A 14,634-nucleotide genomic window follows, 5' to 3' on the forward strand; every position below is an offset into this window, starting at 1 on the left:
ACTTCTATTATTTTCCTTTCCAGAACAAGACCAATTTTATTAGTTGGGACACAGTGTGGCTGCATTTGAGTCCCAAGCAACCATTAGTCTATTGCTATCACCACAGAGTCAGAGGGGATGAGACGCCCAGCAATCTCACCCAAGACAACTCCACCAACATTCCTGGTTACCCACCATGTGTACAGTACCCTGCTAGGAACCAGGGTCATGAAAGTAAATAATACCAGACTGTGCCCTTGAGGAGCTCACCTCTGCTAAGGGAAACAGGCACAGAAACTTACAATGGTGGTAGAGAGAAAAGAGGACAGTAGGACTGTGTGAGGGGGATAGGAGGCACCCAGAGGAGGAAATGGTTGCATTTGTGTGAGGAGGTTGGTAAGGAAAAATTTTAGCAGAAGGGGTCTGTCTGGCTGGGCTTGGAAGGATATGTAGGAGTCATCTAGAGGGCACAGGTACACTCCAGACAGAGGGAATTGCGTGGGTAAAGATGTGTAGGTGTGGCTTGTGAGGATGGATTTCAATTATTCTAGAATGAAGGCAGCCATGGCGACAGGGGCAGGTGAGAGGAGGGTTAATAGATTTCATGCCAATGGCTCCGCTTGAGTTTCTGATAAGAACCCAGAACCCTTGGACTCCCCGATAACACTGATTAAGCTTTTCATGATTCCTCATAGAACATGAACTCAAAAGAGGTCAGCAAAGGGGTGTGTGCGATTCTTTGCTATTGGCTGCAGCTATAGCCCTGCCTCCTTCTCCAGCACATAAATCTTTCAGCAGCTTGGCTGAAGACTGCTGTGCAGGGCAGGGAAGCTCCAGGCAAACAGCCCAGCAAACAGCAGCACTCACCTAAAAGGAAGACTCACAGAAGACAGTTGAAGGAGGAAAGTGGCGATGGACCTCATCCCAAATTTGGCGGTGGAAACCTGGCTTCTGGCTGTCAGCCTGGTGCTCCTCTATCTGTGAGTAACTATCCAAGCTCCTCTCTTTGTTTCCTTGGACTTGGGGTGCTAATCGGGCCCCTTTTCCCTTATCTGTTTTGAAGATCAAAAGAGGTGTTCAAGGAGAAGTAGCTGAAGTGTTGGACGCTACAAACGCATAGAGGTTATTATTGATCTTATGCAGATCTATGAATGAATAAATAAGCATTTCTCCCATTCACCTTCTAATTTTGGTGACTAAGAGGGTTTAGGGACAGCATTTGGTAGTGGGAATGATTTGAGTAGCTTAGATCTGACAAAGACTAATCAATGAAAACATGGCAGAGGCAGATTACAAACTACTGATCACGACGGACAGTGTGATCCTCATCCCCTTCCCAGGCTCTGGGGATTCTGGGGACAGGAAGGAGTGGCTTGCATTTTTGTCTCATTAATTCGCTTTCTGGGTTCTGTGTCTCCTGGAAGGGATGTGTAGATGTATTGCCCCTGTAGACCTGGTTCCTGCTCCCCCGCCTTCCAACCCAGGATATCATTTACATAACGCACCAGGGGACAACAAGACTTCATGGGAAGCTGTCCCCTGGCTCTTCCCTCTTTCCTGTGCCATGCCCCTGAAAATCCCCTCCCTCCTATGAGTCACTCCTCCACCCTGTCATACACAGGATGGTTTATCTTGCAATGATTAACCTCTAGAGCAAAGGAGACCTGGAGGAAGTTTCGAGGATTTATTCTTTGCTTTAATCTTTTTCCTCCCATCTCTGGGAGGCTAGGATTAATATAGAGCTTTGTTTCTCACCTAATGGGAATCTGCTAGCAGCCTGAAAAGGCAGGAGCCATGAAAGCCAATTTGGATTTTACATATTTTTCCCCTTTATGTTACAGTACAGGAGGGCGAACCCTCTCACTGGTGGGATTCCTGGCATCCTAGAGCAGGTGGAGAGAAGAGTTACTTTCCATTGTGGGTAGTGGAGGCTCCACCTGTCCCATTAACTTCTACCTCAATTTGACTTTTATTAAGAGCAGGGAACCACAATGACATGAAAATAGACACTATAAAGCTCATTTTAATTCTTTCACAGAAAGCTTAGGAATTCAGTGAGTTGTGGCAACATGGTTTCCATTGTCTAACATTTTTAAATGAATTGATATGGTTTAAATTCATTCATTTTTAAACCAGAATTTTTTGGAGATAGACTATTTCCAGCATGTTCCTTCTGGATGATAAAACAGGGCTGTTAGTTCAGTATTTGTGACAACAAATGTGTGTAAAATAATGTCACCTTTCCTGAGTGTCACGAATATGAGTCTAATGCACAAATGTATACCTCTAAGACAAGACTGCATGTCTTTTCAAATATACCTGCCCGGCCATTTATTTTAATAACTCCTTTTCGAATATACCTGCTTAGCAGATTGTCTTAAACTCTCAGGACAGGGGAGTAAGCAAGACTGTGAGCCAGTGACGATAGCAAAGGCATCCAGGTAGGATCCATATGAAGTGAGAAAATATTCCTCAGCTCTCAGGGTAGAACTCCAAAGAGATATACATGGGTTCTGGCCCCACAGTGGAGGTCACTCAAAGGGCAAACAGGTTGGCATCTCATCTGCTTCAAGCCTGGACACAGGGGCACCATCTGTGTCACTCTGTGTGTGGTCTGCCATGTTGTGGGGCTGTCGCTACAGACTCGGGCAGCCAGGCAGACAATGCCTTAGCCTTAGACAATGCTGGTGCAGCCCAGAAGTCAGAAAATGCAGTGTAGACCAGGCCCTCCTTAGGCCAACACAATTACATGCAATAGATGACTGGCTTTTCTGTTAGTCTCTTCATTGGACCCAAAGGCAGCATTACTCTACCAGAGGGGAGCTGGAAAGAAACTAAAGAGTTCGCCCAGCACAGCATCTGCCTTGACATGGTACCACGTGAATCTAGACACTCACCAAGATCTTTCCTTGGGGGCCAATGCTGCTGACACATTAACTCAATAGCTTGTCCTCACCTGAGAGGTCAGGTAATGTGTTTAAAGTTCAGGAGCAGAGATTAGTGTCATTGATTTGACATGGCTGTGACAACAAAGGAGGGAACTGAAGTGGGAATACCCAAGGCCACCCTGGCTTTGGCAGGTGGTGCACGCGCTTCCACTAACTGTTCTGGGGCAGGGAACCAAATGTATGACTGGGCCTGCTCATGCTGCCCCTGCTGAGTCCTCCAAACCCTGCCCTTCATGTAATTTCTCAGTTTTATTTTATCACATTTTATAAGTCACTGGATGCTTACAAAATGTTTGGAACCTATACTGCCTTGAAGGCTAACCTCTAAAGAGGAGTAAACAAGGTCTTAATACAACTCTCTGGGACGTTTTATCATTACGTATCTTATATGCCATACTGCACCTTTTGCTATCAACAGGAAAGTACCTGGACTTTGGAAGGTCCCTCCGTGTCTTTTAGCTGAAAGTACATATGAGGCATGTGGATTCTTTTATGCACATCATCTTTTTCAGCCACATTTTTGTAGTTTGCCTCTCTGGAGCCAACTGTGTGGGGCTAGCAGCTTCACAGCTGAATCAGTGTCTGGCAACCTCTTCCTTCAGCCTCTCTTCTTCCTCCAGTTTTCCATCCCTCAGTCACACCAGAGGGGGAAGGTCTGCAAGGATCCAGAACCATCAGTTGGAGGAGTTTGCGCATGACTCATGAAAGATGAGTTCCAGGCAGGCCTGCCATAGTGAACACCAGGCTTAATGGGTTTTTCCTCAGAGATACTTCACATACAGAGGCAGTGAACTGACTGCTTTCTGGTTGACCACCTTGAAAAAGATGAGTGTGCCTGGCACTGTGCTTCTCAGGTGAGTATTACCTGAGAAGTATTAGTTGCTGGTTCTTCTGCACACAATCATTCAAGGACATATGGATCAACCATCCTCCTCAATAGCTCAAATCAACCAGATCATCTGACCACAGAGACTGAGGTGTACCTGAAAGCTGCCCACATCTCTATAAGGCCAATAGAAGCCATGAACACAGTTGTCCATCTGTAGAAATAAGGACTCCATGACTCCTCCAAGGCCTCTCTGTGAATGAACATTTAAGAAGGGCTAGATCCTAAAACAGGGTCAGAGCTTAGAGGGAAGAAAAAGCATAAACATTTCTGAGCAAATTGTAAGGGCAGTGTCACCATAGGCTCTCAGTGACCCTCTGTGATTGAGTGCATACAGTGATGCAAAATCTCATCATCAGTGCAGAAGACAAAAAAAATCTTACCCTTTCTACCTAGGATGAGAGTCCCCAAATCAGCGAAGAGTCCACTTACTAAACAGACATAAGGAAATGAAGTGTCCTGGAAGAATTCCTGCCTGAACCTCTCAGGAGCATTTGAGGACATTTATCAAGTATTCACTCCAGGATTGGGACTATGAAGACTTCAGCTGCTTTCAGCTAATCATTGAGACTTTTCAGGGGTCTCAGAATAGAGTCAGGAAAGGACCTGATGAGTGAATGCAATTACTGATGTTGGAGTTGCTGTTATTATTTATCATGTACCTATTACCTCCCTCTCTTGACCATTCCAGTTCCTGAGTAACTCACCAGCCCTCTGATCTATAAAGTCACAATCCCTGTGACCTGATTTCTGTTTCACTTCGTAGATATGGGACCCGTACACATGGACTTTTTAAGAGACTGGGAATTCCAGGGCCCACACCTCTGCCTTTGTTGGGAAATGTTTTGTCCTATCGTCAGGTGAGTTGCTTGAGCTTCCTCTTTTGCTTCTTATGGTTGCAAACATCAGCTTAGTTCCATCAGTAAAAATGCCCCTCCTTGGGAGGGAGTTCTGAGGTTTCACATTTTCAGAAATGGTGGGACTGCGTGCAGTGGATCATGCCTGTAATCTCAGCCTCTGTGAGGCCAAGACTGGCAAATTGCTTGAGCCCAGGAGTTTGAGATCAGCCTGGGCAACACAGTGAGACACCTGTCTCTAGAAAGAAAAAATTACCTGTGCATGATATGGTAGCCCATGCCTGTAGTCCCAGCTACTCTGAATGTTAAGGTGGGATGATTGCATGAACCCAGGAAGTCAAGGCTGTATTGAGCTGTGATTGCACCACTGCACTCCAGCTTGGTCAACAGAACAAGACAGAAAGGAAGAAAGAAAGAGAGAGAGAGAAAGAAAGAGAGAGGAAGGAGAGGAGAGGGGAGGGGAGGGGAGGGGGGGAGGAGGGGAGGGGAGGGGGGAGGAGGGGAGGGGAGGGGAGAGGAGAGGGGAGGGGAGGGGAGAGGAGAGGGGAGGGGAGGGGAGAGGAGAGGGGAGGGGAGGGGAGAGGAGGGGGAGGGGAGAGGAGTGGAGAGGAGAGGACAGAAAAGGAGAGGAGAGAGGAGAGGAGAGGAAAAGGTGTGTAGGCTCCACCCAAAGCATGGCCAGGTTTACCCCTGGAGGGAAAGTCACAAGCTCATGTCCAAAAGGCCAGTAGCAGCAAGCTGCTCTCTGGCCCAGATTTCCTATCCTGTGTACCTGGAGCTTGTTTCTCAGATTCTAACTCTCACAACTGAAGCCTCTGTTGTCTGATTACTATCTGAGAATTCTACACAATTTTACCCTCGATAAAAGCAGTAATTTCTTCTTCATCTTTCCCAGATCAACTCTTGTAGTAGATCAACATTTCTGGGACCTTCTTTTGCATGGTTAAAACATCACAGCTGAATCTTAGCAACAGGAAGGTTTGTTTTTATGTTTCAGAAGTGAAAGCTCAGAACACGCATTGTAATTTGCTGGGTGTGATGTGTAGAGGTGGCATTTCTCCATCTTTTCTGTGTTAAGCTAGAAAACTGGAAAGGAAGTCTACTTTCTCATTCACTCACTCACTTTCTCACTCAACAACATGCCTTAGACTTATCTAAATCTGCAAGACTAAAAGAGGTTCCTCGTTTCTTTAACTTTCTAATTCTGCTAGAATTCTAGGGAGAGCACATGAGATAAATGAAAAGGATACTGATGGAGGAGATTAAAAAATTATGCATTCCCTGCAGACACTCACTTTTCCTCACCTCAGTTTCACCCCTGCCCTTGCAGGTGATCATTCACGGGGTTAGGAGACTTTAGAGAGAATAAAAGAAAAAGCAAAAATACATCAGAAAGACAAGGAATTACTTACTGGTCATAGACAAGGGTGAGTCCTTCAGTACTTAGAGAAAATTCAAGAGTGACTTTAAATTCCCCACTTCAAATATATTCTCTGTTTTCTTGCCTTTCCCTTAAGACATCTCTGAATAGCTTCCTTCAACTGCCAGTGAAAGAGAGCAGGCCTGATTTCATTGGACGCAACTGTTTTCAGCCCCAATTAGAGGTAGGGTTTATTCTACTTAAAATAATAATCAACTTGTATTTTGTTTCCTCTCCCAGGGTCTCTGGAAATTTGACACAGAGTGCTATAAAAAGTATGGAAAAATGTGGGGGTGAGTATTCTGGAAACCTCCATTGGATAGACCTGCTACTGTGAGGAGGTTACCCCACTGCAGGATAGTCTCTGCCCAGGTCTTCATGGGATGAAGCTCTTGTCAACCTAAATACAAACAGAGAGAGGTTCTCTGAAAGAAGAGGATAATTACTCGGGAGTAGAATATTGCAATGGGAATCTGCTTGCCGTTATAAACTATGTGCAAATTCAGGGAGGTAAACAAGACAAAGATGCTCCATGGAAAATATGAGAAGAATCTCATAACTGTTTTGAGATAATTATTGTTAGCTACAAAGATCAATAACAAGGGTGACGCCACACCAAGGTTGGACAGGCAGTTGCTGGACTGGTGTCCTTGCAGAAATATTTTTGTGTAAAGTTGAAATAGCCTTTGTGCAAAGTTGTGGTTTTTGTAGAGACTTTTGTAATAGTTTTGTTTCCAGGAACACAAGCATAAGAATCCTCTCTTCATAGCCTTCTTGGGATTTATTTGTCAGGGTTAAAATACAATTAGTGACGTCACTTTGGTTCTGATAAAGTTCACACTCGCTATTGTAAAACTTTTCGAGGCTTGTCCTACCAAGGATCCCATGTGTCACCAGGTATTGAGGTCTTCAGTCTGAACTAGGCTGGGAGCATTGTGGTTACCACTTTTCTGCAGGTTTTGGTGGCCCAGGGACTCCCAGCATCACGTTCTGTCCAGTGTCTGCCTATTCCCCTCTTCTTTTTTTCTTCCTTAGGTGCCCTTTTATCACATGCATTGTCTCAGACCCTTCTAATATGTGCTCATAAATGCATGGCATCATCTCCTTCCCACATCGATTCACTTTCAATTAAAAGCCAAAACTCCTTCACTTAGACTGAATTTAACATGTGCTTTTGAAAGAAGGGTTGAGAGATAATAGAGAAACAGATTGGGAAACCACTTATGCTCCACTTTTTAAAACTTTCTCTGCAAGTATGGAATTTTTTGTTCTGCTTTGTTGTTTAAATTTAAGCCAAAACTTTTTAATAGAAGGATATACAAATATTTATTGGTTTATACCATTGCGCTTACTTTGAAGAAGAGATGCTGAATATTATTAAACCATCGTGTTCCCTGGTGGGCTGATGGACTGTAATTTTATAAGGTGGTCTCAGCCAATTGCAGCAGCTGTTTCCTGTCAGAGGGGCTAGAGGTTTGGTGAGAGCAGTGGATGAGGTGCAGTGGTGTATTTGTTCACTAGAAGCAAGTGGGAGAAAGCTTTGCCTCTTTGTACTTCTTCATCTTCTCCCCTCAAGTCCTCAGAATCCACAGTGCTGGCTGTGGAGTGCTGTGGAGCTGGCATGGCCCATACAGGCAACATGACTTAGTAGACAGATGACACAGCTCTAGATGTCCATGGGCCCCACACCAACTGCCCTTGCAACATTTAGTCCTTGTGAGCATTTGATGATTTACCTGCCTTCAATTTTTCACTGACCTAATATTCTTTTTGATAATGAAGTATTTTAAACATATAAAACATTATGGAGAGTGGCATAGGAGATACCCACGTATGCACCACCCAGCTTAACAAATGCTCTACTGTCATTTCTAACCATAATCTCTTTAAAGAGCTCTTTTGTCTTTCAATATCTCTTCCCTGTTTGGACCACATTACCTTTCATCATATGAAGACTTGGGTGGCTCCTGTGTCAGACTCTTGCTGTATGTCACACCCTAATGAACTAGAACCTAAGGTTGCTGTGTGTCGTACAACTAGGGGTATGGATTACATAACATAATGATCAAAGTCTGGCTTCCTGGGTGTGGCTCCAGCTGCAGAATTGGGCTAGTGAAGTTTAATCAGCTCCGTTGTCCCCACACAGAACGTATGATGGTCAACTCCCTGTGCTGGCTATCACAGATCCAGACATGATAAGAACAGTGCTAGTGAAAGAATGTTATTCTGTCTTCACAAATCGAAGGGTAAGCATCCATTTTTTGAAATTTAAATAACGACTGATCCACTGATTAAATTTTTATTTTGAAAAAAACATATATTCACAGAAAGTTACCTAAAAAATGTATAGGAAGGTTCCATGTACTCTTCATCCTGTCCCGCCCAGTGGTAACATCTTGCAATCTTGTATACTGCAATATATATCTAGTATATTCATATTATTAGGTTGGTGCAAAAGTTAAAATGGCAAACTACAGGCTGGGCATAGTGGCTCATGCCTGTAATCCCAGCACTTTGGGAGGCCGAGGCAGGTGGATCACGAGGTCAGGAGTTCGAGACCAGCCTGACCAACATGGTGAAACCCCATCTCTACTAAAAATACAAAAATTAGCTGCGTGTGGTGGCACGCGACTGTAGTCCCAGCTACTCAGTAGTCTGAGACAGGAGAATCGCTTGAACCTGGGAGGCGGAGGTTGCAGTGAGCCGAGATCACGCCATTATACTCCAGTCTGGGCAACACAATGAGACTCCATCTCAAAAAACAACAACAACAACAACAACAACAACAACAAAAAACTGGCAAACTGCAATAACTTTTGCACCAACCTAATACTATAGTACAGGAAATTGACTTTGATATAGTTTACAGAGCTTTTCAGATTTCACCAGTTTTACATGCCCTTGTTTGTGTGTGTTTATGTGTGTGGGTAGTTCTAAGCAATTTTTCACATTTGTAGATTTGTGCAACGACCAGCACCATCAAGATGCAGACCCATTCCGTCACCACGTGGCTCCCTCCTGCTGTCCTACAGTCACAACATGGAGTTTGTCTTTTTCTCTGACAGGTTCTATATCAGAGCAAACTTTTATTTATTTGAGGAGGCCAATATATTAATATTTCCTTTTATGGATTGTTCTTTTGGTGTTAAGTCTGAAAATCCTTTGCTTAGCCCTCCTTCCTACATTGCTTTTTCTAAGAGTTACACAGTTTAACACTTTACAAAATGTAACTCTATTACCCATTTTGTGTTAATATTTGCATAAGTTATGAGATTTAGATCAAGGTTCATTTTCTGTGGACTATGGCTGTCCAAATGTTCCAACACCATTTTGGAAAGGTAGGCATATTGTCAAAACTCAGCTGAGTATATTTTGTGAATCTATTTCTTATTGTTTACTCCTCCACTAATACCACACTGTGGTGACTCTAGTAGCTGTACAGTGACTCTTAACATCATATAGGGCAATTCTTTCCACTTTATTGATTTATATTTTCAGAATGGTTTTAGCTTTTCTTGTCCCTTGCCTTTCCATAAAAATTCAGAATAAGCTTGTAAGTGTCTACAAACAAACCTGCCATAATTTTGATAAGAATTAAAGCAGAGGTGTCCAATCTTTTGGCTTCCCTGGGCCACAGTGGAAGAAGAAGTGTCCTGGACCACACATAAAATACACTCACACACACACACACACACACGAATGGTCTGTGTATAGTTTTCATTATATAGCTACCACCACAGATAAGCAAAAATGTCCTTGAATAATAATCCTAATTATGCACTGCCCCATTCAGAGGGTCTTTCAAAATCATTGAACAGGTCCCAAGTTTGCAATCACTGATACAGAAAATGTACATATCTAGCTAAACTTCACTACTTTTTTGATATTTTTTATTATAAAAGAAAAGAGAACAACATAAAACTAGTGGGGTACTTGACATTGTTTTTGAGAAACTAATCCATCAGTATCTGGCTTGATGGAAGTAGTTGCAATTCTCAGTGAGTTCTCAAGGTGCTCATCAGATATTTTGGTTCTAATTTTACTCTTCGTGTTCTTCATCCTTGAAAATAGTAGCTCACAAATCTAAGTGCTGCCAAAAAGCAATGACATGAACAAGGTGTGATTGTGAAGCAAGGGATATTTGTCATTGGGAAGACAGGTCTTACAAAAGTCCAGTAAAGAGGCAAAATCAAATTTTTCTTTAAGTTGAACATCAGATTGCAGCTCTAGGCATTCCATTTCAAAATTGCCAGGTAACATACATATGTCGACTGAAAATGGAGTTGCAAATATATCAAAATATTGATGATTTTTTCAGAAATCTTGAAATACCTGTTTTCAAATTCCTGTATCAAATTGAAAAGCAAGGCTGCGTATTTTTGGCTGTTCACAGGACCGTGTTTAGCCAACATGTCGAAATGCATAAAATTGTTTGCCTTAATTTGAGCTTGCCATAATTTCAGTTTCATATGGAATGCTGTTATGGTTTGAAACATTGTATTGTTAAGTTGGTTTTCACCTTGAAGACACAGGTTTAACTCACTTAAATGGGCCGTCAAACCCACTAAAAATGCTAAATCTGTAAGCCAGTTTTCATTGTCAAGTTCTGGCACCAATTTTGTTTGATACCATAAACAGTTTGATTTCACATCACAAAGCGTAAAATCTTTACATTTTGCCTTGACTTAACCATCTTACTTCTAAAAAGTGAATGACTTGCTAGAGTCAGCATCCATACTTTTAAGGAATTCCTGAAACTAGCGATGATTCAATCCCTGGGCCCTTGTGAAATTTACAGCCTTGATGACAATTTGCATGACGTTATCTACTTTTAAAGCTTGTGCACATGGATTTTCTTGATGTATTATGCAATAATACTTCATCAAATGTGAGTTTTGTGTGGAAACTGCATCATCTATTAATTGTACAAGTCCCTCTCTTTTACCTACCATCGCCAGGGCACCATCTGTAGCTATATCACATATGTTTACAAAGGACAAAGAAAATTGCTTTAACATATTTTTCACTGCTTCATATAAATCTCTTGATTTAGTTGTGTCTTTTAATGGCATGGTGACATTTCTATTTCTTCAGTGACATTATATTCATCATCAATACCTCTAATAAAAATAGCAAGTTGTGCCGTATCTGTAGTGTCAGTGCCTTCATCCATCACCAAAGCATAAAATTTTAAATTAGCAGTTTTGCTCTCCAAATGTCTTTCAATAGATTTCCCAATTTCTCCAATTCTCCTGGCTATAGTCTGGTGAGACAAAATGATTTTAGAAATATCAGTTTCTCACGGCAAATAATATCTACCACATCTTCCAGACATTGCTTAATAAACTCACCATCAGTAAATGATTTTGATTTTTTTGCTATTAAATTTGCTACCACATAACTAGGTTTTACCTTACGATTGAGTTCGAGTTGTAACTTTTTAAAAAATCTTTTTTGTTGAAAAGACAGACTTTTTTTCAGTTCTGCTATTTTGTCCTTACAACACATACACACCAAATTTGTCAGCATGTTTTTGCATATAATGCCTCTTCAAATTGTAGTCTTTGAAAACTGGCACAAATTCCGTAGAAATTAAGCAGAGTGCTTCGCTATTTGCCTCAACAAGAAAAAGTCATTTGTCCACTTTTCATTGAACAATCTTCCTTCATCCATAATTTTTGTTTTTTAGGGTTTTCTTTTTAAGACATTGTGGAAGCCATTCTGGAATTAAAAGCATTATAATAGATAAGCAACTATATTTACTTTTATTATGGAAATTAACAGATAGGAAAATAGAAAGAACAGAAAGCAAGGTTTAATAATCAAATAAGAATACTTACATGTCTTCTAAATAATATTAAACACCTATCATCTACAAAGGTAGGTTGAAATATTATTGATAATTGCTGGGTTTTACTTGCCAAGTTGCCACAAACACACCTAATACCTGATAGTGTCAATTCAACTGTCTGTGATTAGAAGATAACACACTGGAAGTCGCACACCACCATAAAACTGAAGCCACACATGCGTACAAATGGCAACAGTGTCTGGTGTACAGCAGCGCTCTGCCTTGTCCAGAATACACACTTGAATTCTTTGTCACAATTCACTTCACGTGGCATTGCAATAGCGTCCTCTCGCTCTTTATTTTGTTAGTTAATTTTAATGGCTTTTAATTTCTTCTGGCTGAACTGTTTGCAATTATAATGCAAATTATGGATACTAGTCCATTATTTGTGGATGTGACATACTCTGATTACCCCTTTCCATTCCATTGTCATCTACAAAGTTCACACTTGAGAATCACATAGTCAAATTACAAAATTACAAAAAAAATTGCAAAAAAACTCGAAATGTTTTAAGAAAGTTTCCACATTTGTATTGGGCTACATTCAAAGCCATCCTGAACTGCATGAGGCCTGCAGGCCACAAGTTGGACAAGCTTGAATTAAACCAATAGAACAATTTGGGTATAATCTGTATCTTTACTATGTTCAGCCTTTCATTCCGTGAATATAGTATGCCTCTCCATTTCTTTAGCTTTTATTTCTTTCCTCAACATTTTATGGTTTTCAGCATAGAGGTCCTGTACATCTTTTGTTAGATTTACACCAGAAATATTTCATTTTTGTTGGAGTAACTGTAAATGATACTGTTTTTCTTGTATTTTCAGATATTGATTATTGTTACATAGAAATGTGAATAATTTTGTTTGTTGATCTTGTATCCTATAGCCTTGCAGAACTTACCTATTAGTTCTAGAAATTTTTTTGTATATTCCTTGATATTTTATACATTGACAATTATGTCACCTGAAAATAGAGACAATTCTATTATTTCCTTTCCAATCTGTATGCCTTTTATTTCTTTTTCTTGTCTAGTGTATTAAGACATCAGGTATGCTCTTTAGTAAGAATGTTGAGAGTGGGCATTTTTTAGTTCTTCTTGATCTTGGAAAAACCATTCAGTCCTTCATCATTAAATGTGATTTAACTGAATGATTTTTTTACAGATTGTCTTTATCAAATGAAGGAACTGTCTCTCTCTTCCTAGTTTATTGAGATTTTATCATGACAGCTGGAAGTACACATTTTAAAACAAAACATAGTTGTGGAAGATAAGAGAAAGTTCCAAGCATGCTGGCTTGATAGTCCAGCCCCAAGTTGGGAAAAATAATTATCCCTTTCTTTTTCCTTCTATTTATGGAATAAAAAATTAAAAGAAAAGAATTTTCAAGGAAATTGCATTATTCCTTCAAAACAGGTTTCTAGTCTTTAAGTATTACCTACTTTTCAAAAAAAAATCACCACATCATGGCATCCCTTTTTCAAGTTGCCCATGCTGTAGGTGTATTAAAGACAGAGCTGGTCTGAGGCAACATACAGTCTGCCCATCTGTCACCAATCCTTTTCTACTCTGCACACTCCTGGGGAAGGGCTAGGTCTTGTTCCTGTCTATTCCACTGGAAGAACAGTTCCCTACCACGTGGAGCATTTGCAATTAAAAGGAGACTGAGATATAGAGGCAGGAGACCACACCAGATGGCTGGGTCTCCCCACTCCCACCCCTGCCCCACATACACTCAGAAGAGGCTAGGCATCTAGGATCTCCATTGAGCATCTTGAATATGGCTTGCCATAATATCATATACAGTCAATAAATATTTGTTAAATAAGGATGCCTCTTCAATATATTTTGTGCAACCATGAAGATCACCACAACTAATGTGAGACAAAATGTTTCTGTTGAACTCTAGTCTTTAGGCCCAGTGGGATTTATGAAAAGTGCCATCTCTTTAGCTGAGGATGAAGAATGGAAGAGAATACGGTCATTGCTGTCTCCAACCTTCACCAGCAGAAAACTCAAGGAGGTATGAAAATAAGATGAGTTTTAATTAGAAATGTAAAGAATGAATCTGGGGACAGGTAGAAAGTAAGATCACAGTCCCTTTCCAAGGGGTAGTCCACTGAGTTCGAGCTTCCTAAAAATGGTCTTTTATCTTTATGTACAGAAAAGACATCATAAAATTCATTACAAAATGTCACTTACTGCTCCATGCTGGAGAAAGCCATATCCTTCTGGGACTTGAGTCTGCACATTTAACTACAGGTACTGATCTGTTTTGTGCTTAGAGGTTCCCCATCATTGCCCAGTATGGAGATGTATTGGTGAGAAACTTGAGGCGGGAAGCAGAGAAAGGCAAGCCTGTCACCTTGAAAGAGTAAGTAGGAGCACAGCCATGGGGTTCTGAGCTGTCATGAGCCCTTCCAGCTGCCTGCCATGGAGTTGACAGTCACGCTGTTGGGTTACTCCAGTGACCAGACAAAAGCAGGGCAGCGCTGCAACTCCAAAGAGCCACCTAAGAAGGAGTGGCTCCCATGAGGCGGCAAGTCAGCAAGGGAAAAGGGCCTTCTCTCCTGTGCACAGGAGCCACGATTTACTTATCTGTTAACTTGTCACCATAAATATTCTGGGAGATTAAATACATACTTTAGAAATTAAAAAAACATGATCGTATCAAAGTTTTGAGTGTAGTGGATA

The 14,634-nt window shown here is 41.2% G+C and overlaps 2 protein-coding genes across 4 annotated transcripts in view; one reads left to right on the forward strand and one right to left on the reverse strand.

Moving 5' to 3' along the window:
* The first annotated feature begins 791 nt into the window (after window positions 1–791).
* The window catches only part of LOC101147010 (cytochrome P450 3A5), a 31,904-nt gene continuing 18,061 nt past the window's right edge, over window positions 792–14,634 (forward strand). Inside the window, exons 1-6 of one of the 2 annotated variants that reach the window (XM_019030928.4) lie at window positions 798–959; window positions 4,580–4,673; window positions 6,331–6,383; window positions 8,237–8,336; window positions 13,850–13,963; window positions 14,226–14,314. In XM_019030928.4, coding sequence (XP_018886473.1) covers window positions 892–959; window positions 4,580–4,673; window positions 6,331–6,383; window positions 8,237–8,336; window positions 13,850–13,963; window positions 14,226–14,314 — 518 coding nt within the window. In that variant the 5' untranslated portion in view covers window positions 798–891. Of the gene's footprint in view, window positions 960–4,579; window positions 4,674–6,330; window positions 6,384–8,236; window positions 8,337–9,047; window positions 11,238–13,849; window positions 13,964–14,225; window positions 14,315–14,634 lie in introns of those variants that run through there. The other variant, XM_019030926.3, reaches the window with a different exon arrangement.
* Window positions 9,964–14,634, reverse strand: part of ZSCAN25 (zinc finger and SCAN domain containing 25) — a 54,729-nt gene continuing 50,058 nt past the window's right edge. Inside the window, exon 8 of one of the 2 annotated variants that reach the window (XM_055393125.2) lies at window positions 9,964–11,811. In XM_055393125.2, the coding sequence (XP_055249100.1) occupies window positions 11,756–11,811 (56 nt within the window). In that variant the 3' untranslated portion in view covers window positions 9,964–11,755. The remainder of the gene's footprint in view (window positions 11,812–14,634) is intronic. The other variant, XM_031013179.3, reaches the window with a different exon arrangement.

The sequence above is a fragment of the Gorilla gorilla genome, chromosome 6 (assembly GCF_029281585.2).
Source record: "Gorilla gorilla gorilla isolate KB3781 chromosome 6, NHGRI_mGorGor1-v2.1_pri, whole genome shotgun sequence".
NCBI lineage: Eukaryota > Metazoa > Chordata > Mammalia > Primates > Hominidae > Gorilla > Gorilla gorilla.